The sequence below is a fragment of the Bos mutus genome, chromosome 2, assembly GCF_027580195.1.
Source record: "Bos mutus isolate GX-2022 chromosome 2, NWIPB_WYAK_1.1, whole genome shotgun sequence".
NCBI classification, from domain to species: domain Eukaryota; kingdom Metazoa; phylum Chordata; class Mammalia; order Artiodactyla; family Bovidae; genus Bos; species Bos mutus.
Window position 1 is genome coordinate 44194437 of NC_091618.1, and position 24627 is coordinate 44219063.

Below are 24627 nucleotides of genomic sequence, written 5' to 3' on the forward strand. Positions count from 1 at the left end.
TGCTAAGAGTTGCTTGTTACTTTATTGGCTATTAACTTATTCAGACTCCTTTTCTTTTATGCTTTTTGGCATTTCTTTGCACATTGGTGAATTTTTCTCAATTTACAGTTTATGTGGAAGACAAAATTCCCATTAATCCCCTTAAAATACTGGACCTTCAAGCCTTGCGTAGAAGGTTGTTCATTGACGCTGAAGGACAAGTGTAATTAGTGCAAGGCTGCTTAGAAACAGAGAGGTTCTCTGGCTCACCATATTACGCTGTCTCTGATGTCCTGTGGGCCGTGGTGGCCCAGCTCTGCCACTCTCAGCGGCACAGGCGCACGCTGAGGCGAGGAGCCAGAAGCTTGCCCGGTCTGGCCATTCTGTTTTCATCCAAAAATCATTTTTGTTTTTGTTTTTCTTCTCTGAATCACTTACACAAGTACATTCAGTAAGAGTTAAATGGATATTTCCCCTCAATTTATTCCTTTATTTCCATATATGGTTGATTAACTGGATTTGGGGAGGGTGGAAGAGGCATAGGTAGCCCAGTGTGGGGGTGGAACACCTTCTCTTAGGAATAAATATTTGAGAATTGGGGCCAATAACCTAAATTCTCAAGACAATGAAGTTTAACCCCCTTACCAGAGGCTCAGACTTTTAAGGAATTTTTTTTTTCCCATATTTAATCAATTTGAATGGAACAGCACTATCTGGTGCTGATATTCCATATATATTGTGGAGAAGCTGCGCTTACAAAATTCAGGTGCCTAAAGAAAAGTCCTTTACCTTACCGAACTTAATGGTGTCATCCACATGCATTTTAAATGGTGGAACTAGCCAACTGTTAGGAGAAAGGCCCAGGGAAGCAAAGGGTCCAAATGGTCTGTGATCAAGCAGCAGAGTACCTCATGGCACATAGCTTCAGAAAGACCATGAACTCTGCCGCACAGCAGTGGCACTGTGCTTGAGTCGTGACCCCCTGTATGTTTCTTCTCCTTGTTACCACAGTCTCAGGTGCCAAATGAGAAGGCCACCACAGCTAAGTTCTCCACCCCTGCAGCAGCCAAGACAGGGTCAAGTTAAGGTCAGGGGCTGTTCTTTGGAAGCACATTAACCTGGGTGACTCCTGTAACCAGATCTTGCAAACTAATGCTTTTATGTTGATGTGCAGTTATTAAAGGAACATGGGAATGACCTGATGGGCACTAGAACTTAGCACTGTCATGAGCCTTCTAGACTACTAACCTAAGCATTCCCAGTGCTAATTAGATGTCATTCAGAATTGAAACAGATGGTTTATCTTGGATCCTCACAGTTTGTTCAAAGAGCCCAAAAGATATACCCAGAGTTACTAAGCCGAGAGTCCTTCCTCTGCTCTCAGAAGCACTTGAACCACATTCATGCATGAGCAGCTCTAGAAAATAAATGCCCGGGTGTGGCCCTTTGGGCCATGCCAAGAGGTGCTCAGATGGGCTGGTCAGTAGGTTGTTGGCAAACTCTAGCTCCTGTGTCTTGATACATTTCCTTTAGCCTTCCAAAGTTTCCTCTCATTTTCTTCTGGCTTTTTCTGTATGGTATTTTTATGATCTTTAGCTGTAATGTTTATGAAGCATTTCTTTATGTATTTTCCAGTAAAACAAATGTAAAGAATACCCCCCCTTTACCTGCATTGCTGGACTTCTGTGCATGTTGGATGCAAGTGTCTCACACGAACACGAGTGTGTGTGTCAAGCTCATTCATTGCTGTGTGACTGTGCACGCCTGCTGAACATTCTCATACTCATACCGCTCACTAGCATCAAAAAGCCATCCTCATTCTTCCGGAGGCCCTCCACCAGCTCTCCTAAACCCAGTTATGGCATCTGCTTGATGTGGATGCAGTCCTGGACTGAAAGGTGAACTCCAGTCATCTCATCTCCCTCTGCCACAGTCCAGGGGGCGGTCTGTGCTCCGAGGCCCTGGCGCTGGCCCCGGGGCAGGGTGTGTGAAAACCAGAGGTCAGAAAGCAGAGGGCATCATCCAGACAGACTTGCCACAGGAAATTATCCCCAGGCAGTTAAGCAGTCTAGGCGTCTGAGAAGATTGGTAGGTAAACAGATTTTCTCCAGGCCCGTTACCCTGGGAGTTGGACTTTAGCCTTCCTGCCGTTGTCCGTCTTTACCATCATCAGCTGCTGCTTCCTTTCCTGCATGTCTCTGATTCCTTGCTTTTTAGTTTAACAGTCAAATCTTAACCTCTGTAACTGTTTTGTTTGTTGTGTTTTCTCTCTCCCAACCTCCCTTTTATACTCCTTTTAGGCCAGAATGGAGTCTGTGAATCGACCCTACACTTCACTCATTCCCCCTTTATCCCCACAGCCCAAGCTAGTCACCCCCTACACGGCCTCACAGCCTTCACCACCCCTCCCGCCCCCACCTCCTCCCCCTCCTCCTCCCCCGCCCCCTCCGCCTCCCCTCCCCTCCCTCCCCAGCCAGTCCGCCCCATCTGCGGGCTCCGCAGCCACAATGTTTGTCAAGTACAGCACAATAACCAGGCTGCAGAACGCCTCTCAGCATTCGGGAGCCCTGTTTAAGCCTCCCCCCGCATCAGGGATGCAGCCCTCGACCTCACTCTCAGTGAAGCCTCAGATCCTGGTACCCCCCAATGGAGTGGTGCCTCCCCCGCCCCCCCCTCCCCCGCCCCCCACTCCCGGCTCGGCTATGGCCCAGTTGAAGCCCGCCCCCTGCACCCCATCCCTGCCGCAATTCAGTCCCCCACCTCCTCCACTGAAGATCCATCACATCCAACATGGCACGCAGACAGCTCCTCCAGCGCCCCCACCTCCTCCTCCCGTCCCTGCCCCACTCCCTCCCCAGGCCCCCCCCAAGCCCCTTGTGACCTTGCCCCCAGCAGCGAGCACCAAGACTGTGCCACCCGCAGTGACACAATCGTTGCCACCCACACCTACTCCGCCAGTGCCCCCAGTAAAAAAGCAGCCGGTTCTTCCTGTGTCTCACGTTCCACCCTCTCCCCCTGTTCCTCCGGGTCCGGTGCCCCCGCCCACGCTACCCAAGCAGCAGAGCTTCAGTGTAAAACCGCCCCCCTCCCCGCTGTCCCCGGCGCCCTCTGTGGTGAAGCAGATAGCCAGCCAGTTCCCCCCACCTCCAGCCCCACCTCCCGCCGAGGGGCCGCCCTTAAAGCCTGCCTCGGTCAGCCTCACCCCACAGTCCCCCCCTGCCGTGAAAGCAAAGCCCAAGTGGCAGCCCAGCTCCGTCCCTGTCCCTTCTCCGGACTTCCCCCCTCCTCCCCCAGAGAGCAGCCTGGTGTTCCCTCCTCCGCCCCCACCGCCACCCGCCCCGGCCCCGCAGCCGCCACCGCCACCACCGCCGCCAGCCACACCCGCAGCGGCTCCTGCCCCGGACAAAAGCAGCTCTCCGGGCAGAAAGACCAGTAAAACCTGCAGCCCCGGGGCAAAGAAACCGCCCCCGACCCCGCAGCGCAACTCCAGCATTAAGTCCAGCAGCTGTGCGGAGCACCCTGAGCCCAAGAAACCCTCAGTGGACAGTCTAATCAGCAAGTTCGCATCGCCAGCCGAACCGTCGGGGTCTCCCAGCAAGGAGACCCCACCACCTCCAGCAGCGCCCCCCAAGCCAGGAAAACTCCATCTTTCCGGAGTTAACCTTCCCGGGGTGCTCCAGCAAGGATGCCTGCCTGTGAAGGCGGCTGCGCTGAGCGGGCGCGGCAAGGACTCGGCGGTGGAGTTCCCTTCTCCTCCGTCCGATTCTGACTTCCCACCCCCTCCGCCAGAAACCGAGCTTCCTCTGCCCCCCATCGACATCCCAGCAGTGTTCTCAGGAAGCACGTCTCCAAAAGTGGCCGTTGTTAACCCGCAGCCGCAGCCCTGGTCCAAAACGTCGGTGAAGAAGGCCCCTCCGCCCACGCGACCCAAACGGAACGATAGCACCCGCCTCACTCAAGCCGAGATCTCGGAGCAGCCAGCCACGGCCGCAGTCGTGCCGCAAGTGCCCACCTCGCCCAAATCCAGCCTTAGTGTCCAGCCTGGCTTCCTGGCTGACCTCAACAGGACACTGCAGCGCAAGTCCATCACCCGGCACGGCTCGCTCTCCTCCTCCCGCGTGTCTAGAGCGGAACCCACGGCCACCATGGATGACATGGCACTGCCCCCGCCACCCCCCGAACTGCTTTCAGAGCAGCAGAAAGCCGCTTACGGAGGCAGTCATATATCAGGCTATGCAACGTTGCGGAGAGGACCGCCTCCCGCTCCCCCCAAAAGAGACCAGAACACGAAGCTCTCAAGAGATTGGTAGCTACCGTAGGATTTTATTTTCATGCAATCTGTAATCAGTTCTACAATCAGCTTACCTGATCATCTATGAATTCAGGTGTTCAGAGCCTCCTGGTATGTCGTCGTTATTCAGGTAGTGTTCAGCTGTGTGCGCGCATACATGTGCGTGTACACACAGCTATACATATATAGATAGGTAGCGTGTATGTATATATATGTATACATATATCTATATGTATATATATAGCTGAAAGTGATTCTATTTATTCTTTCTCACTAATCTGAAAACGAGTTTTGTGTATTTTGGGTGGCAGCGGCATGGAAGGGGATATATGTCTTGTCCCTTACGATTTCTGTTATCATTTGGGTTGGACCAAAAACTTCAGACTTTAGAAGATATTTTATAAATGTCCATGTGCGGCCTTTCTGTGCATGTTGCGTATTATATATTAAGGATAGATGTATAATGTGCTATTTCTCAGTTTGAGAAGACAACCAGAATGTTTGGTGTATCTATGGGGCTTTTGTGGTTTTTTCCCCCAGTTGGCTGAAGTTAGAACTGCTTGACACTTCATTTCTCTATAAAGGGGCACTTTAACTAGGAATCAGTTTCATAGAATGGGTCATAGTGCAGTGTGGGGAAATTTTCAGACACTCTGTGTGTGGTTGTGCATAGAAAACAGTAAATGTGTGGTGTAACTAAACCATTCTAGTTGCAGTACTGCTGCCATGACCCCACCGGAATCTAGAGTGTGCCCTGTCACAGGGAAGCTCTTCGCCTGTAACACGTGGATAATCTAGTGCTGTTATCCTGTAGTTCTTTCTGTACTGTTGGGATCCTTTCCTCGAGCTTGTGAAGTGCCATTAAGTTTGGTTTCATGATCCTTGCTTTGATTTATTGTAAAAGACTATCCAACAGGATACCCTCGGAATGCTCTGTCCCGCGTGTCTTTGGGTCACCAGTTACCTCCTTATAGTGTGTGCTGTGAGTGGGTGTTGATATTAGGTATCCATAGACAGCTGCTATATCAGATACTCACATCCTTTGTCCATTATGTTGCATCATTACGAAAAACAAAATCACCTTCTGAAATGTGTCTTTTTTTGTATTGCTCTCTGAAGGGATGGATTAGAAAAGAGAAAACTGGCCCCTGTGCAGCTGTCATTAATTAGGTTTTTTGTAGCTGGTAATGTGACATACAAAGAATTCACTTAAGTATGGGACTGTCATAGAGGGAGGGGGGAAAATGAGTGTTTAGACGATTTCATCCATAGTGACCGGAGCACAATAGGGTCCTTGCTTGTTGTAGCCCGGGTGTAGAGATTTGTCCAAGTTACCAGGTATTCTGATGGAGTCTGTAGTCCAAGGACAGTAAGTGACACTACATACTGTGCATATGCAGTTCGGTGTAACATGGAACCATTGCTCTAACGACACACTGTAATTCCATATGCTTCACACTGTACTTCTGGATGTTTTATTTTCCCCTCTGAATTTTCCTTGGTTTGAGAAATGTGTACTGACTTAGCAATTTGTGATGATAAACTGACCATTAGGCCAACCTTAGAACTGCTCTTAAACGAGAGAATAAAAAGTACCTCCCCAGCAGTGATAAGTCAGCACACCTTGTAATGAACATCTGTGCCTGTTGTGAATAGGGATCACCGGTGCAACTGCGTAGTGTTCGACCCTATCTGTAAGGAAAAAGTGATGTCCATAAAGTGGGACAGAGATGGTAAATATTTCAAGAGTTAGCAAGATTGTGCTGTGTACACAGGATTTCTCACTCTGCAACAAAGTACTGCATTAGAGAAAGTGGAACCCCCTCCCCATTGTCACATCTCCACGATGTGATAGTATACTCCTGTTTATAGAGCAATAAGAATATATACCAGTGTGCATTTGTTATAGCCCTGCTTCTTTAAAAGATACTTTAGATCTTTTTCAGTTCACAAAGTTTTATGTGCTTGATATTCTTATGGTTATGAAGTGACCTTTACCACATCTAATCTTGTTCATTTAAGCATGCACTGCAATTTGAGTACATTTGAGTAACACTGCCAGGCGCCACTGTGACTCACGAATGAAGTGATTCCCCAGTCTTCTGCCCACAGCTGTATCTTCTAAGGATCACCCTTATTTGTGAGATAGAGGACTTTTAAGACTCTGAATCCAATGGTATAAACATTCATCACTAGGGTTTTTTTTATTGTGGTGGTGGTCTTTTATATAAGGATGGACAGCTCTCCCTGAGGGAAGAAATCATGTTTCCTCAGTCTTCCTTCACTCCTGATTTGAGCTGTAAAATCCAACCTTTTTTTTTTTTTTCAGCGGGGGATTTCCTGGGCCTTCTTGCTTTTGTCAGTCCTGACGGTAGTTATCCTGAACTGATGCTGCTTCTAGTGTATCATTTTCCTGAAAGAGCAGATATCCTTTAGAACATCAGGGACACCAAGGAGAACACTGCCAGAGGACAGGAGCTGTGTCAGTGGCGTGGTGACTATTTGACAACAGGCTGTTGCCCGTTACATTCTTCCAAAGACAAAGGGCGGCTATTAATCAACTTTTTCCCCCTCTTTATGTGAAACAACTGAATCAAAAAAACCAAAATGATACTTTAAATACACTGCCAGTGTTTTACTCCCTGGGTTTTTTTTTTTTTTTTTTTTTAATTGGGATTTTTGTTGGGATGTGGTTTGGAGATTGTTATCTGGGCTTTCTTCTTCCCTGGTGTGTTCAAGAAAAACACTGCCAGATGACACTGGTACTGTGCCTTCTTCCACTGCCTCCTGCTCCGCTCCTCTAACCCAGCAAGGCTTCTCCAGGTCAAGGAAGAGTCTTGTCAGTTGGCTTGGCTGTACTGAAAAATGAATAGTATCCTGCTGTTCAGGGCAGTGCAGACAGGTGCCTGTTAAGAGCTAGTGACTTGCTATTAGTGACATCCTTAACTTGTACCACAAAATTTCAAAATTGGATCCAACCTATGCTTAAAGTTTTGGCAACAACTCTGAAGGGCAGCAAAGTCTAGTCTGTTAAAACATTAAGTTCATAGTTATGTTAGATTATTCTATATTGAGGCTTGGCTTTTATTAGCCAAATACATTTTTTTTTTCCTTAGCTGCTGTAGAATTCTGCTCTTGGAAAAAGTAACTACTCTTAAGGTTTACAGGTACCCACTTCACTGTAAATTGGTTTTTTTTTTTTTATTTCTGGGGCTTTTTAAAATAAGATTGCTGATTCTTCAGAAGTTACAGGAAACAGTTTTCATCAGAACATCTCAGAGGAATGTCCCACAGACCGTCCCACAGTCCTCGGACATCAAGGTGCTCCTGCCCACTGCCGGCATAGCCTGCTAAGGAAGGGCTGCGAACTATTTCGGCAGTCCCATCTCCGTGTAAGTTTACTTGCCACTAAAAGCAGTCCTAAGGAGATCAAAAGTAAACAGAATTGGGGGGATCATGAAGAATAATTCCAATAGGAGCTGTGCATCCAATTAAGAGTTTCAGAAGCTGCTATTCTGGGAGAATACAACTGCTAATAAGTTCATGTCAAGGATGTTAGGCTATAAGGAGCCTGAAAAAAACTTCAGGTAATGGTCGGATTGATTTGACTATCAGGCCACCAACAGAACCCCTTATCACTCTTTTTCCCACAGTTAAGAGCAATTTTATGTTACAAACACAAGGTGATTTTAAACAAGAAAACCTTTTCCTAGTTTTCTATATTACCAAACTGTTTCATGTAGGTTTTATGTAGTTAACTTTAGAACAATGTATAACTTATGTAATCTGATAACCTCACAGATTTTGTTTAAACCAATTAAAACTGTATGATCCTATGTGATTATAGGTGTAATGACTTCCTTTAAATAATTTGGATTTGTATATTTATAAGAGGATGTTTATTTCTAAAAATCATTTTAGGTTGCAAGAACCTTTTGGCACTTGAAGTTTTGTTTTATACACTTCACATTATTTACACATAGCAAGTTATTCCTGACGCTGTAGGAATGTTTGCCCACTCACAAAGTTGAGATGTGATCCATGGAGAGATGCAAGTAGTACAGAATTAAGATGTATTTTCCTTTAAAAACTGAATGGAAGACTATTATCTCTTTACTAGTCTCCCTCAAAGTAAACACATGTGCAGTTCTTAATTGTGCCCTTAGAAGGTCTATATGTATAAGAAATTCAAAATTTAGCTGTAGAATACACTTGCTCAGTAAAAATAAGCTAAACACAATATACTTGATAAACATTTGAAGGAAATTGGTTTGCTCTTTGCTTGTTGAAGTATAAAGCATTTAGAAAACATCTGCTGTATTTCCCCAGTGCCTTGAACTCTTGGAGGAACAACATAAAAAAATCTAACAAGCAAACTTTGAGGTGCTAATGAAAGAAGGAAGGTGTTTCTAGTTTGTGCAGAAACAGAAAAAGTGACTGTCTCACGAGATGGCTTCATCTGCCTAATCAAGGTCTGGCTGCTTTCTACCAAAGACATTTAGAGTAGTGAGTCAGGTCAGGGTGATGGTGAATACTACATGTTTAAAAGATGGCCAAGTTCAGAATGAACGTAGAACATGGATGGCTACTGATACCAAGCGCATAAGTGAAGCCTCAGCCTCTTCTCAAGCAGGAGTGCTTGTGGCACTTGAACAAACCCACATTCTGCGAACTGTCCGTTGTTTGTCAAGTTTATTGTAACCCAATACCAAAAACTGCCATTTTTTCATGATTACCACCTCCTATCTCTCTGTACTTGTAAATAATTTCTCCTAGGGAAAAAAAAAAGCATTAACTGGAATGTTTCAAATGACTTCACTTAATTTTATTGTCAGCCACTAGTGAACTCCTTTTATAGAAATGTACATTTAGAATATCAGCTTGTGTAAATGTCATAAAAGCATTGTTTACTGTTTTAAAGAAAAATTGCACATTTAACTGAGATTGCTCCCTCTCTTCCCATTTCTTAAAAAAAAAAAAAATGGAGTAAAGGCTCACGGATATACAGTGTAGGAATATACCTTTTTAAAGCATGAAAAAGGCAAAGGGAACTGCATTAAAAGTACAGGATAGAGGACATTATTCAGATGATTATGCACAGCTCGGTAAAGATGAAGTTACAGTTTTTCTTTCAGCTTTGTTGCTATTATTTTATTCTACTTAAAATGTACACTCATTTCATTATGTGCCTTGCTCCCTGATTGTGCTAAACCTATATACAGATATATATATATGAGAGATATATTCAGTACTACTGATGATGTTTTTGTTCTACTGCTGGATTAAGTTATTTTCCAAGTTCCTTTATTCTTGCCAAGTTACTGTCAGTAAACTATTGTAATGGCTTAGGACAGTAGTCATGCAGTCAGTGTAATTTACGTGTTACCATTATGTCAGCTTATCCAGTCCTTAATAAAAAGAATACATAGATTCATTTAAACATCTGAACTGTACTGGACTGTTTGTGGATCGGCACTGTAAGAACCTGGTTTTGCTATTTATATTGAGGTACCCAAGACAGATTGCAAGATGCACATAAAGCGTGAAGGTAAACTATAATTTGGTGTGTTCAACTGAAAATAACAAGATTTTTTCCCCTTTAAACAACAGTTAGGTAAGAACTAGAACAAAAAAGGGTGCTTTTTGTTTGGAAGCCTTGGTATCACAATCGTGTTGACTGCCGTGTCGAGGTATGTGTAAATGTGGATTTGAATGTATTTACAATCATGTTACCATTTACCAAATTAGGGCAAAAGCAGGTTTCCTTTTTATATTAAAAGAACTATGTGTTTGGTGAAAAGTAATCAAAACTTCAGGTTCATTTACAACAAAAATAAGGACAAAGTATTTAGAGCAACAGGGAAGGATTTTCTGACACACTTTTTTTTCAGTTCGGTCGTTCAGTTGTGTCCAACTCTTTGCGACCCCATGGACTGCAGCACGCGCGCACTTGTAACTTACCACCTAGTGCTAAGGATTCCGGGCTTTCACTGGTATGGCTCAGGCTCACGCCCTGGTCAGGGAGCTGAGATGCCGCACGGCGAGGCCAAAAAGGTTACTTGCAGAAATACGTTCACGAGACACTCGGATACACCTTGTAGGGTTTTATTTAGGCCAAGTTCTTAGTACACAGCAACAATTAATTCCAAATACAGTTTCAAAATTAAAAAGTGAAATGTCCCCCCAACTTATCTGGAGGTGGTTTAATGGCACACACAAGAAACATTACTGGCAACAGATGCTCCCTCAGGTTTTCCTACATCGTTTTTACTGAAGGCGTAACACCAGCCCTCCCTGTGGGAGCTGTAAGCACAACTGGCCAGATCACAAATTGTTTACATTCTTTTCTGTAAACTATTTTGTTAAGAAAAAGATGCATGGACACAAAATATGATAAAAACTGCTTTTCCATAGAATTCTAAAGTTTGCAAAAGACGTTTCCATTTTAATGTGAAAATAAGCTTTTTGTCTGCTTTTTGTTTGATTTTTTACAAAAAAAACCTCAAGATATTTAGCAAGGATCATTTATACACAGGCCCTGTCATTTTATTTGTCAATTTTTTTTTTTTAAAGTATGAGATTCTCAAATCGGAACAAAGCTCAGCACAAAATACACTTAAGGTAATGAGCACGTTGCCTCCATTCAAGAACTGTTTTCTAAGGCTCTCAGATAAGGCTTGCTGCTCCTTCCAGTGCTGAGACACTGTACTGTTTGAGGTACATACGCCTAATGAAAAAGACCATTTGTACTGAGTGTAGTTTCAAAAGGGTTAAAATGAAGATTACTTTTACTAATTAAGGCTGCACTCAATACACTCCTTTAAACAACACTTTGAATTGTATTAACTGAAACATAGTGTTAACTTTTCAAGTATCTTCCTGAAGATATCAAGTAGAACTTTAAAATAAACATACAACACAATTAAGACAGTTGCAGAAAGAATACCAGGCGCTGAGTCAGAGATTCTACTACTGTTGTTAACTAGCTGTTACCTGAAATGAAACACCTAACCTCATCAGTAAAATGAGACTGAACTAAAATTTCTGAAATCTCATCTAGCTCTAAAACTCTTAAGTAAATCATGTGAGGGAAATTATCACCTTAACACTGATCAGGAGTTTCTGGCCAAAGAAGTTCAGAAGCAAACAGATAAGAAGTGATGCAGATCCCCGTTCTTTTCCAAGATGTGTCAACCACCTGCTAGCTCCTCCATCAAAGCCTTTACAAAGAGAGAGGTGGCCTTCAGGTCATGCCATGCTCTCTCCACAGAGGAAGAAAGGTAGTTAAAGAAAAAGTACCAGTTCTTAGTGCAGAATGGTCACCTGCTAAAAGAAAGGGAGCATAAAAGGATAAAAGCACACTACTATCGTTTTCATGCCTCTCAGAAAAATCTTAGTGATCATGAGATTGCTGAGAAGCACAGCTACATTACAGAGACCACTGTGAAGACACAAAAGTCTCTCTGGCTGGGTAATAAACAGCAACAGGAATAGGGAATAGGAAGGATGAAAACGTCTCACCAATGACTCTTAGGAACACAGCAAAAGTAGCAGGGGTCCCGAAGACAGAAAGCAAGTCGGCAAAAGATGGGAAGCACTAAACCAGACACCTTAAAGGATTCATATGTATTTCAAACAACAGGCTCAATCTCTCAAATCGAGATTTTGACATGTTGACAAGATTTTGGTTTTCAATTTATTGCCTAGGTCATAAGGTCAACAAGAAAGTATGCTTTCATTGAAATCCCCATGGCCTGTCCAATAGTAATACTTTTAAAAAGGGAACAACTTTTAAGTCAAATCCCTCACCCCCCCTTTTTTTTTAAAGGCAAAAGGGACTAGACACAAGTCAAAAACACTTCAAGAGGAAATGGACCTCCTCTAGCCCAATAAAATGGTTGCTTACTGGTCAGCAGATTTTATACCTGAATCACCTTTGCCACAATACTATGTACCATGTAAGATTTCTGCACTCGTTTAGAATTCCTACTACCAACCATCTTGTTTATTTAAAAATGGGGTGAACGTACAATAAAACAAATACTACCCTCAGACTATTAATAACATGCAGCCTATGAAATATTAAAAGTCTCCAATGACTTTAAGCCTGGCCCATCATCATTACATAGTATCCTTCCAAAACAATATATAGAATTTAAAACTGTACAAAAAAGGTAAAATATGAAGAAAATCCAACAGGTGTTTTTAAAACAAAAAACTACACACACATTAGTACTAAAAAATATAGGGAAAATCAGCTGACCCATGGATCCCTGTGCTGCAGGTCTTCACTGGAATCTTCTCAGCTCCCCAGTCCAGCAGGGGTCCCACGGGCAAGCTGACCACCACCAGCTGTTTTTTTCTTCACCACCAACTCTTTATGCACAGTTGCCTTCTGGGCTTCTGAAGGTGGGAGCTGTGGGAACTATTTGCTGGATTTTGAGATACCTTCTGCTTTATTAGTTCACTAAACTTTCTCGGCAAAAAACTATTTAAATAACTTTGAACATCTAATTTCAAAATACTTCTCCTAGTTACACACCAACACTAGGAAGAGTTTAACCTCTCCAAGTATAGTCTTGGTTGCATCCATAATGAAGCTGAAGGCTCAGAGGACACTCAAGGGCCATTACTTTGAAGGAAGACAGGGAATTGCAGGGAATTAAGGGTATCACGGTGACCTAACAAAGTATGAAGTGTAATTTACAGTGTAATGGAGGCAAGTTAATGAAAATGAAATGCAGTGTCTGGGAAATCTTTGCTAACTGCAATGTTTGAGGGAAAAAACCTGCAACTTTAAAACAAAAATCTTAAGGAAACACTGTATCTGGGTCTCAGTTACATGGTGATGAGTTTTGTGCTCTGGTAATAGATTCGTAGGTAGAGTATTAGCTCTGTCTGCACTGTCTGAACTCCCTCACACCTACCACACTTGCTCACTTTTCAGTCACGTTCCTCACCCGCACTACCATGCTCAAGGCCCATGTCTGAAACATACGCAGCTGCCAGCTCTCACCTTTCACCCAGCACTGGGAAGTCACCTGGCAGAGCTCTCTTCTGGCCAGGACACTGAGACTAGAAAGGACCCAGGGCATCTTTGGCCTGTGAGCTGGTGCATCATCACAGCATTCACCTGCCAAACAGCCAGGCCTCCTGGATTTTTTTCAATATCTCTTATTACAGAAGAGGTGACTAAAGTCATCTGCCTTCCAAACTCCACTGAATTCAAAGCTGTAATTGTGCAGATTAAAAAAAAAAAAAAAAAACACCTCAGATAAGCACTTGGCCTTATACCACTCATCCCACTATTCTTAATCTGAAATATAAGGTTCAGATTCTCACCAAGAGCAGCTACTGCAAAGGCCAATCACACAGAATCAGAGGAACAGTTATCTTTTCTAAGTGAGTAAACAAATTCAACAGTAGCTAACACTTGCCATTAATAACATTCAGAGAGCACAGGAGCAAGCCTTGTATTCCCAGTGACTCTCAAGAGAATTGAAAATAACTTAAAAAAAAAAAATTTCATTCCCTAAATAGTGAAAGAAGTAAAGAAATAGTTGGTCTGACCTCTAAGATCCTACTCCTCAAAACAGCACCTAAGGCCGGGGTTTAGGATGCCTCGTGAGCAGGCACTTCCACCGTTCACCTCTCTCGAACCTTAGGAGCCTTCCTGTCTACCTCGGCACGCCCACCTGAGCTCGTGAAACCAGCTGCACCGTCACCCCTGTGGGTGCACTGCAGCAGTGCAGTCTCACGCAGCAGCAGCAGCAGCAGCAGGACCAAACCACCCTCAGAATGGAGACAAATCGATCTCATAATCTACGAACTGAGAAACATGAAGGGATGCAAGTCAGCTCAACATTAACTTGTTCGGAGCACTCAAGTGCTGAGAAAATGCAGAATTTACAGTGCTGAAGAGGAAATAGGTCATCTGAAACAGTTACAAAAATGGTTACGTATGATACTTAAGTATCGGTTCCGCCTCCTCACACAAGTGGAACAAAGTGTGGGGCTGGGGCACGCACTGGGCCACGCAGCTAACCTTTAGCACGGGCACTGCAGATCATCCAGTGCCACAGACTCCGCAGGAGGAGAAATCCCAAGGGTGTACAATATTCCTGAGAAGGATCCCAGATTTTTTTTCTGAATCAGTCTTAACCTGATTTGTTTCACATAGTTACGCTGTTATACCTCTGATATATTCAGAAACCGTCACTTTATTTCAATCCAAACAGCTCAGCATAGTATAAGTGATGGCAGAAAGATCCATTTGTTCAAATTCAGCTTGCTTTTTTGTTTTAATACTGAGGGATAAACCAAAAAAAAAAAAAAGGTAGCTTTTGTCATTTGTATCCTTCATTCATTTCACTGGAGGGGAATCCCCAGGGCCTTTCGATAATCTGGGAAGACCTGACTATTCCTGTGAGGGAGACAGCCCTGCTGAGCTTTACTCAGAATAATGCATGATAGACTCCACGTAATTCCCAGGAAAAAGCCCAGTCACTCCATTCATAACTCCCTCATACCAACCATCATCATTCTTCTTGATGACATAAATAATGGCTCCTTCCTGAAAGGACAGCTCATCTTCCTTGTCTTTTGTATAATCATAAATTGCCACAACTAGAGGAGGGAAAAAAAGGATATGAAAAAAGAAGAATAACATTCATAGAAAGGTAGAACCAAGTAATGAATACCCTTTCCAAACTTCTGCAACACATCAAAAACTGACTTTCTCAACACAGGACCCGCCCCTCCACCCAAGTTCATTGTCTAATACCCAGTCTCTACAGTGGAATTCCACGTTGAAGTTAGGTTCAAAACTTCATAAATGGCAAAAAGTAGTATTTAGTCAAACTTACTGATCCGTCTATTGAAGAGATACACACAATCCCAGAATGGGGAAAGATGGCTGTTTCTTCAGTAGAGCTTGTGTTAAAGCGCCATATTATGTAAAAACATGTATCTTTAAACATTGGAATGGTACTACAGCAGTGAGATAAATGAGGAGAGGCCAGTGAGAAAATGAAATTGAAGGAATAGCAGACTTACGTCTCTTTTCTCACACTTTTAGAGCGCATGAGAACAGTGACTGTGTGAATGATGGGCATCTACCATACATATCTTTCAAAACACATGCTGTATTATGCCACCAATTTAACACCTCCACAGTAACAGATTGAAAGTGTTAAGAAAACTGAGATACCTATGAGCTCTCCTATGATTTTCATTACTTAAATAACTTGTTAACTGGGGCCTTTCAATGATTTCTCGGAAAATCTCTGGTTCTTAAGTATTACATTGTCCTCAATGGTATAGTTAAATTGGGACACCCTATATTGGGCTTCCCCACTGCCTCAGATGGTAGAGGATCTGCCTGTAATGCAGGAGATCTAAGTTTGATCCCTGGATAGAGCAGATCCCCTGGAGAAGAGAATGGCAACCCACCCCAGTATTCTTGCCTGGAGAATTCCATGGACAGAGGAGCCTGCTGGGCAAGAATACCCGAGTGGGTGGCCATTCCCTTTACTAGTCTCCCTCAAACTAAACCTTCTATACAAAGATCTTCTATACCTTTATTATGCCACTCAGAATTTCACTCAATAAAATCTCTATTTTGAGAAGCATATATTGACTGTTTCTTATGCAGCCTTAATCCTAAACAAATAAGAAACAAACTGAAACAGAGACTTTTGAGACAGTAAAACTTGCTCCAGGTAACTTAAATTTCTGGCCTGCTTTAGTAAAAATTCAACAGCTTTCCTAAACTGAGTATCTGCCATTAGAGTGACAGAGGATGCCAGAAAATACTTTAGCAGAAACTACAAAGAGTTTATGTGTATTTCTCAAAGTATAACCAAACACCTAAACAAATACAATTAAATGACATACAAGGTTAAAGAGAATACAAGGTATGTAGAGTATTTAGTATTTCCAGTCAACTTAATATTTTTTAACTTTTGGTTTTTTGGATTGATAACATTCCTGATGCTTACAGAAATGTAAATGAAAAGTAATTTAGAGCAAACTACCGCAAATCCTGTTAATTGCACGCCTTCTGAATCTCTCACACCCACGCTTTTCTCCATCGTCACCGTCAGTGCCCTCATCAGCGCAGCACCAGGGCCACCTGAAGATTTTCCAAGCAGGGTGAGTGACATGATTTTTAAAATCTTGCATCTAAACCTGATCTGCTGGGACGATACCGTCAGTCAAGCATCAGTCATAAAAGTTCTCATTTCCTGTTTATCTTTCTCCTCCTTAACAAAACTACAGCGGCGCACTATGCTTACGTACAGAAACACTCTGGGCGCGGAGGGCCGATTCAAATTACCAGCATGGTACTGAGAAAGAGAATGGCGCCCCAGAATACCCCAGCTTTTCACAAGTGAGGTGGCTCCCATTCCTTTGCTTTCAACGACAGCTAGGGTAGACTTTAATGAGGTTATCAGATGACACATCATACAAAGCGCAATTTTTAAAGACAGAACATCAACTGGTTTTTGGCAAACAACTCTGAAGGCGTTAAAAGAACTGAGTGACAGTGCTGCATGAAAAACACTTCCATTTGCATCTATTTATTTATGTGGACAACATTTGCAGCACCACTACCTCAGCTGAGGTCCTAATCTCTTGCTTAGAAAGATACCCAAACTGGTCTTTCCAACTCCTATTTTTCTTTCTTTCTAATGCACTCTACACTATTCAGGTATCTTTTTAAAAAAATTAAAATATAAGTACATGGGAACTTATCATTAACCTACGTAAGATCTTCCCCAATTTTCCTCTACTATCAGATTTTTTAAAAAGAAAAAATTCCAAACACCCTCATCCTGGTATTCAAGGCCTCCCAATATTAATTATAACTTACTTCCCTCTGGCACCCTTAGCTCACCCACGCCCTTGCAGTTCACCAGGGCCCCAGGCACAGGACATTACTCGCCATGCCCTTTCAACTCAGAGGATTCTCTCTGACTGGATGGCCCTCCTCTCTCTCTCCTCTGCCTGAGAAACTTGCATTCAGCACTCAGAGCACATCACGCGTGCCATGTTCACTGAGGAGCGTTCTGGACTCCTCAGAATGAGACGCACTATTCATTCTTGGACAATCATTAATGGAGCATCCATTCTGATTTTTACAGATACAAAGATGAATAAGAGAAGGGACCATCACAAGTCTTGTGAGGACAGAAATGCTATCTGATAAATTATCATACACTGCTTATGCTTCTGCCAAGAAGTTCTGTCACTGAGCTGGAGGAACACATGAACAGATGACTTGATAGAAGAAAAGAAGTAAAATGGGCACTGACAAATAAGTCATTTTGTCACAAATAATTTAACACCAGTAGAAATCAAGCCAAGACTCGATCCCAGGTCTGTCAGAGTTCAAGCTTAAGACAATGTTAAGAATGGGCTCAGGAGTTATGCTGTCAAGTTTAGATCCCAGCTATACCACTTACCATTTTACAGAACATATTTCACTTTCCTAAGCTGCTTTTTACTCAGCCATATAATGGATGTTATAATAATGCTAATACCTCAAAGCACTGTTCCATTAAATGAGGCAATGCACATATAATGTGTAGCCCAGGGCCTTGTACAGAGTAAACATTCTATATAAATGTTAGCCCTTTTAATTATTACTAGTAACTATTGTGATATACTATCTCTTAACACATTTTCTGTTATATAACATTATAAATTATTCTGAACCTCAGTTTTCTAGTTTGCAAAATGGGGAGACTAACTGTCTCATATGTAATAAGTCTTGCATTACCCCAGGCACACAATAAATACAAGAAAATGTATTTTCTCTACCCATGTTCAACCAAGATACTTATATATACAAGTTATCTCCACTTAGGATAAATCTATGCAGTGGTGCTCAACCTTGAAATTATCTGAAGAACTTTAAAAAATTCGGATGCCTGGGTACCCTATCCACAGACTGATTTAATAGGTCTGGAAGTACAGACACATTAAACACTCCTGAGGTGACCCTAAATGCAGGCACAGGTGAGAGCCAGGGCTAAGTCTATGAACTTAGCTAAGTTAGCAAAGTCTATGAATCTAAGTCTAAGATAGCAAAACAAGACATCAGGCAACAGCCTTAACATGCATGCACACTCAAAGAGCAGTCAATCATAAGCTGAACACAGCTGGTTATTTTTGTTTTGCCAGAAAGAGGAAGGAAGAGCTTATCTGATTTTTACATTTTAAAAGATTTGAGCTTAACAAAGATAAACTTTGAAAAATATCAGGCATTTTCTTTTAAAGAGTTATTTGGACTGAAAATAAACTTACTTTCCTCTCTTACAGGTCTCCCCAGATTTCTGCATATTCACTGAGGAGTAGATTTTTTAACAAGCATATCTTTTCATTATGCTTTCCTCTTAAGGAATCACTGAGCTGGTTTTTCAGAACTGGAAACTGTCATCCCGTTGTCCAGGACAATATTCAAGTCAGCTAACAAGTTTGCAGAGCCTGTCAGTGTCCAAGGCCACACCCTAGAGAGTACCTTGGGCGCTTCTTTTCTTAGAAGCAGCTTTATTAAGATGCAATTTAGACACAAAACACAATCAGTTAAGGGTAAAATTCAGTGAGTTTTGATACATGTATGTACCCAGACACGTGACAAATGAACAGCTCCCACCACAACCATCACACTGGACAATGGTTGTTAGCCGAAAGTCTCCTTGTGCCCCTGTGCAAATTCCCTCACCTGCCAGGATGTGTGTGTGCTACGTCACTTCAGTCGTGTCTGACTCTCTGCGACCCCATGGAGCCCACCAGGCTCCTCTGTCCATGGGATTCTCCAGGCAAGAATACTGGAGTGGGTTACTATGCCCTCCTCCAGGGGATCTTCCTGACCCAAGGGTTGAACCCACGTCTCTTAAGTTTCCTGCACTGGCAGGGGAGTTCTTCATCACCAACGCCACTTGGGAAGCCCAAACCCTCATCTTCTGGATTTCATTTAGAAAGAATCATAAAGCCTGAATCTTCTGTGCCTTGATTCTTTCTTTTTCATAAAGCTTGAGATCCATTTAGACTGCTGCGTGTGCTAGTTGCTCAGCTGTGTTCAACTCTCTGAAACCGATGAGCCATTGCCACTAGACTCCTCTGTCCGTGGTATTTTCCAGGCAGTACTGGAGTAGGTAGCCATTCTCTTCACCCAGGTATCTTCCTGACCCAGGGATCGAACCCACGTCGCTTAAGTCTCCTGCATTGGTAGGTGGGTTCTTTACCATCAGAGCCAGGAAGAACCAGTAGCTTAATCCTTTCCACTGCTGAACAGTATTCCATTGAATGGATGGATGACCCACAGTTAGCTTATCCATTCACCAGCTGAAAGACACTTGGGTTGTTTCCAGTCTTGGCTATGATGAAAAAGCAGCTATGAACATTTGAGTTTAAGTACTTGTGTGACTATACACCTTCGTTCCTCATAAATAAACGTGTAGGAAGGGACTGCCAGATCAGCTGGTAGGTGTATATCTAACTTCATAAGACGCTGCCAACAGTTTTCTAAAGTGGCTGAAATGTTGCATACTTACCAGCAATGTACACTGTACCACCTCCTGTTTCACCACATTTCTCCAACACTTGGCATCACGTTTTTAACTGCAGCCATTCCAGACGGTGTGTTCTGGTGTAGTTTGGTTCACTGTAACTTTAATTTGCATTTCCCTAATAACTAATGTTGAACATCTTCTCATGTACAATTCATGTATATTTTCTGATGAAATATTTTCAAACTGTTTTTTCTACAAGTTGTCTCCTGAGATATTTTGTAAATATTCTTCTCAGTCTATATGGCTGGCCTTGTCATATAACATCATTCTTAATAGCAGAGTTAAAAAATAAAAATTTAATTGAATAAAATTCAATTTATTGACTTTTTTCTTTTAAGCTTCATGGTTTTTAATGTGCTCTCTACAAAAAAATTTTCCTAACCCCAGAACACACAGATTTTCTTCTGTTTTCCTCTAAAAGTTTTATAGTTTTATGTTCCAGCCTAAATAAATTCCGAATTAATTTTTGTGTATGGTGAGGTAATAAGGGTTGAAGTTCATGTTTTACAGATACACATCCAGTTGTTAAAAGCAATATATCTTTTCCCCATTGAATTATCTTGCACTTTCATCAAAAATACGTGTGGATCTTTTTCTGGATTCTATTTTCTATTCCACTGTTTTTTATTTCTATACCAATACCACACTGTCCTGACTACTGTAGCTTTACACTAGAACTCTGAAATCAGGTAGTTTAAATCCTTCAACATTAGTCTTCTTTTTCAAAACTGTTTTTCTACAAGAATGACTGCTAGAATTTTTACTGGGGTTGCATTCACTTTATACATTAATTTGGCAAAACAGTCTCTTCACAATAATGGTTAAAGAACCTTTATTTCAATTTAAGGCTTTTATTTATCTTCAGTTTTATAGTTTTCATCATACAGGTCTTGCATATATTTTACCAAATTTATCCCTCAGTATTTCATATTTTTTATGTTATTACAGAAGGTATTATTTTGTAAATTTCTATCTGTTTGTTGCTAGTATATAAAAATGCAACTAATTTTGCAAATCGACTTTGTAGTCTGCCATCTTGCTAAGTTCACTTTTTAGTTCTATGAGCTTTTTTGTAGATTCCTTCCTTAGGATTTTCTACATAAAAGATAATATCTTCTGTGAATAAATATTATTTGATATTGTTTCATGTATCTGTTGCTGGTTTTTTTTTCTCTGTGCCTTGTTTTGATAGTTTCTACTGTCATATTGTCAAGGTTGCTGACCTTTTCTTCTAAGTGTCACTTCAGATATAGTATATTTCATCTCCAGAAATTCTATATGGGTTTCTCTTTCTTTTTTAAAAAAAAATATATATATTCTACTTTTCTCTCATGTTGTTTTCTTTTCCTTCTTGGATATATGTGGTATTTATAAACTATACCCATGTCTGGTAATTCTAACATTTTGTCACTTCTAGGTCTTCCCTGTTGGCTGGCTTTCCTTTTACGTATGAGTTCTATTTCCTGTCTTTTTACATGTCTTGTAATTCTTGACTGGATGCTGGTCACTATGAATCTTACTGTCTGGTGCACTGGTTTGTTAAGTCCTTTCAACAGCGCTGGGTTTTGTCCTGGAGCTCAGTTAAGTTACTTGAAATCAGTTTGGATCTTTTCAAAGTTTGCATTTAAACTTTTGTTAGGGCAGTAGGGCAACCTAGACAGTCTAGTGCTAATTTGACCCCACAAATCAGGGGACACAATTTTGAGGCCTCTTCTCAATGCCTTGTGTATTACAAGGTCTTTCTACTCTTGCTGGTTTGGGAGCATGAACTGTTCCCAGGCCCGTTATTTCCAAGACTTCTTCTGCCTATTCCTTTCTGATTGCTCTTTCTCCGATCTTAGGTAGTTTCTTCACATACATGTACAGATCGGTACTCTGTCAAAGGATTCGAGGAGACTCCCCTGCAGCTATCCCCGAGCTCTGTCCTTTGTCTTTGTGTAGTTACCTATACTCCGTGGCCTCCCCAAACTCTGATCTCTCTCTTCTCTCCTCAGTGAGACGTCCAGGCTTATTGGGGTTCCACCTCCTTGCATCGTGGCCTGGAAACTACTGCTAGATAGCAAAGTTAGGACAATCAAAGGCTCACACCATGTTTGAGTTCCTTCTTTCTGGGATCACAGTCCACCAATATTTGTTATCCAATGCCTGAAAACTATTATCTTTTATATTTTTTCCTGGATTCATTCTCAATTGTTTTTAGGAGGAAGGGTAAATCTGATTACTGTTGCTCCATCTCAGCCAGAAGTGGAAATCCACTACTTGTTAATCCAAGCTCCCAGGTGATTCTAATGTGCAGTCAGTTTTGAAACCCACTACACTAGTGACTTTAATTTCCTTACCAGAAAATTTCTTAGACAGCACACGTTTTTCCTGAGCTGACCAGTCGTGATGACACCTGGAAGCCTCTGTCCCCAAACTGCCATATGATGGTTAGCTGATACATTCAGAGAACTTTTTATCCAAAGAAATGCCAAACAACTACTTTACAAGAAACTGAGAAACCATTATTCTCTGGAATAAGGTTTCATATGGACATACTTCTGATATAAGAAACCACAAAAGAATGCTTTAAAGCATGGGAGCAGGAATAAAACAATTTGAAAAAAATCAGTCTCTTCCTTAGTCATTCCAGAAAAACCCTATCTTTTAAAAATTTTTGCCTTACAGAAACCATTCATAAAAAGCACGTTCAACAGGAAAAATTATATAATCATCAACCAAAAAATCAGTCACAGAAATTTTACTAGTGTGACCTTCAATACACTGAACCTTGTAAATGAAATTAATTAAAATACACAGGCTCCTAAATGTACATAGAGGTTTCTTCCCATCGTTCCAGACGTTCCTCTGAAACTTACCCTTTTCCAGGTAAGACCTTGGGGCCCACGGTGGGTCCTCTTCAGCATAAGGATCACTATACTCAACCACGGCTGCCTCTTCCTCCTCGTAATCTTCTGGAGGCGGCGGCGGTGGCGGGGATTCATCAAAGACTGGCTCTTCCACAGGTGGCGGTGGAGGTGGTGCATCTGAAACTAAGAATGTATCCAGCTGGTACCAAAACTACACATTGTGCAAAGCTCACTGTTTCCTATCCAAGCGCCTATGTTCATGGAATATAAACCTAGACCTGAAAATAATAATCTTTAAAAAAAAAAAGAGTAGGCAAGAGAAGTGTCCCCACAACTACACTGTGTCAAATCTCCAAGTTGGACTTCCTCCTCCCTTTGGGTCAGTGCTGATGGATGGTGAACAAAGAATAGCCAAAATGATGATGATCATTAACTAAGCTTCTGGACTCTGTTTATGCTAATACATAATCCATTCTTTCAAAGAAAGATCAGTACAATACAGTTTGGCTTTACATTATATCCGAGGAGGCGTGGTTACCAGAAATATTAGTAATTTAGATAATTTAACCATATTCCCTTTATAACAAATTATAATGAGTCCAGTGAACAAATTTTAATAATCTGCCACATTCCTCTCAATGAATTTCCTTAAAATATATATATATTTTTTTTACCAAATTAGTGGGGTGGAAATCACAAATGTCTCTGGGTAACTTCATCTGAGAAGATATTTGTGTCTGTTTCATTTTATTTTTATATGTACAGAATTTCAAGTAATTCAGACTAACTTACGACCCAGTGATTTAAAATATTTGAGTTGTGTTCTTAGAGAAATTTGCTTCCATAGTTCAGGTATCAGAATGCAGTAATGTCTAAAAGATCATCTCCAAACTCTGGGAACCCAAGCCTTTCAAAATGCTGAGTACATATTTGAGCTTAGCTTAACAAAATAACCCGAATGAAGCTGCATTTATTCATCAGCGGTTCAATTTTAATGAACAGTATTAATGCTTATTTATGAAATAACAGTACTATTTCCATGAAATTCTCTGAGCAATCGTCTTTATTTTCTCTCTTTTATCTAAGCTGAGGGATCGAATTAAATGGATTTTAAGTCAAATGGATTTTAAAATATGAAGATCAGCCATACCCACATCATACTCTGTTGTGTTCCAGTATTCTTCCAATCTGCAGTGCCACTCTGAACTCATGACCTGTCTACATTATGAATCTCAAAACTTTCTTTACTCAGTAAAAATACTCATTTTAGTTCTAATGGGATTTTTAGTAAATAAAAAATATAGATACATGATTTTTGCATATACTTTATGGACAAATTACATGCGGTTATGGTAAGAATCAATAATACATCCTAGTTGCATTTATAAGGTAAGGTGATTAAACAAATGCACAGAAACAAGGATCCAAAGAACTTTGCCTTTCAAAACAATCACCTTGAGAAATTATACCAGAAAATTACTCAAAGATGCTGCCACTGCTCCTTTTTTCTTAAAACTGCCTCAGAGTCAGTGTAATAAAACTAACATAAGCTACTATCTTTTAGTTAAAATATTCCAATTACTCAGCACTTCATAATACATTATTCATTTAATCTTTATTTTAATCTTCACCTTGGGAGATGGTGTTTTTAATCTTCATTTTATAGATGTGGAATCTGGCTTTCCAAGATTAAGTAAGTACTCCTACAGTAAGTGGAAGAGCAGGAATTTGAACTCCAATGCCTCTTATCTTAAAAGCTACACTATGATGAGATGAGATCAATTCAATAACTTTAAAGTCATGTTTCATTATTCATTCAGAAACATCAACTGTAAGCCTACTATGGCCAGCTATTATGCTCAGCACTGAGAATGCAGCAGTGAGCAAAAGTCATGGAGACATGGACAACCAGTCTTCCATTTACAGTTAA

General features: G+C 41.4%; 2 protein-coding genes across 11 annotated transcripts in view; one reads left to right on the top strand and one right to left on the bottom strand.

Moving 5' to 3' along the window:
- Positions 1 to 10686, top strand: part of RAPH1 (Ras association (RalGDS/AF-6) and pleckstrin homology domains 1) — a 103863-nt gene extending 93177 nt beyond the window's left edge. For 4 of the 6 annotated variants that reach the window (XM_070387826.1, XM_070387836.1, XM_070387846.1 and 1 more), the window contains one exon: positions 2280 to 10686. In XM_070387826.1, the coding sequence (XP_070243927.1) occupies positions 2280 to 4289 (2010 nt within the window). In that variant the 3' untranslated portion in view covers positions 4290 to 10686. The other 2 variants (XM_070387863.1, XM_070387871.1) reach the window with 2 other exon arrangements.
- A 3784-nt stretch (positions 10687 to 14470) lies between these two features.
- The window catches only part of ABI2 (abl interactor 2), a 98558-nt gene continuing 88401 nt past the window's right edge, over positions 14471 to 24627 (bottom strand). For 4 of the 5 annotated variants that reach the window (XM_005904272.2, XM_005904270.2, XM_005904269.3 and 1 more), the window contains 2 exons: positions 22707 to 22880; positions 14471 to 14896 (listed from right to left, as the gene is read on the bottom strand). In XM_005904272.2, coding sequence (XP_005904334.1) covers positions 14721 to 14896; positions 22707 to 22880 — 350 coding nt within the window. In that variant the 3' untranslated portion in view covers positions 14471 to 14720. The remainder of the gene's footprint in view (positions 14897 to 22706; positions 22881 to 24627) is intronic. The other variant, XM_070387891.1, reaches the window with a different exon arrangement.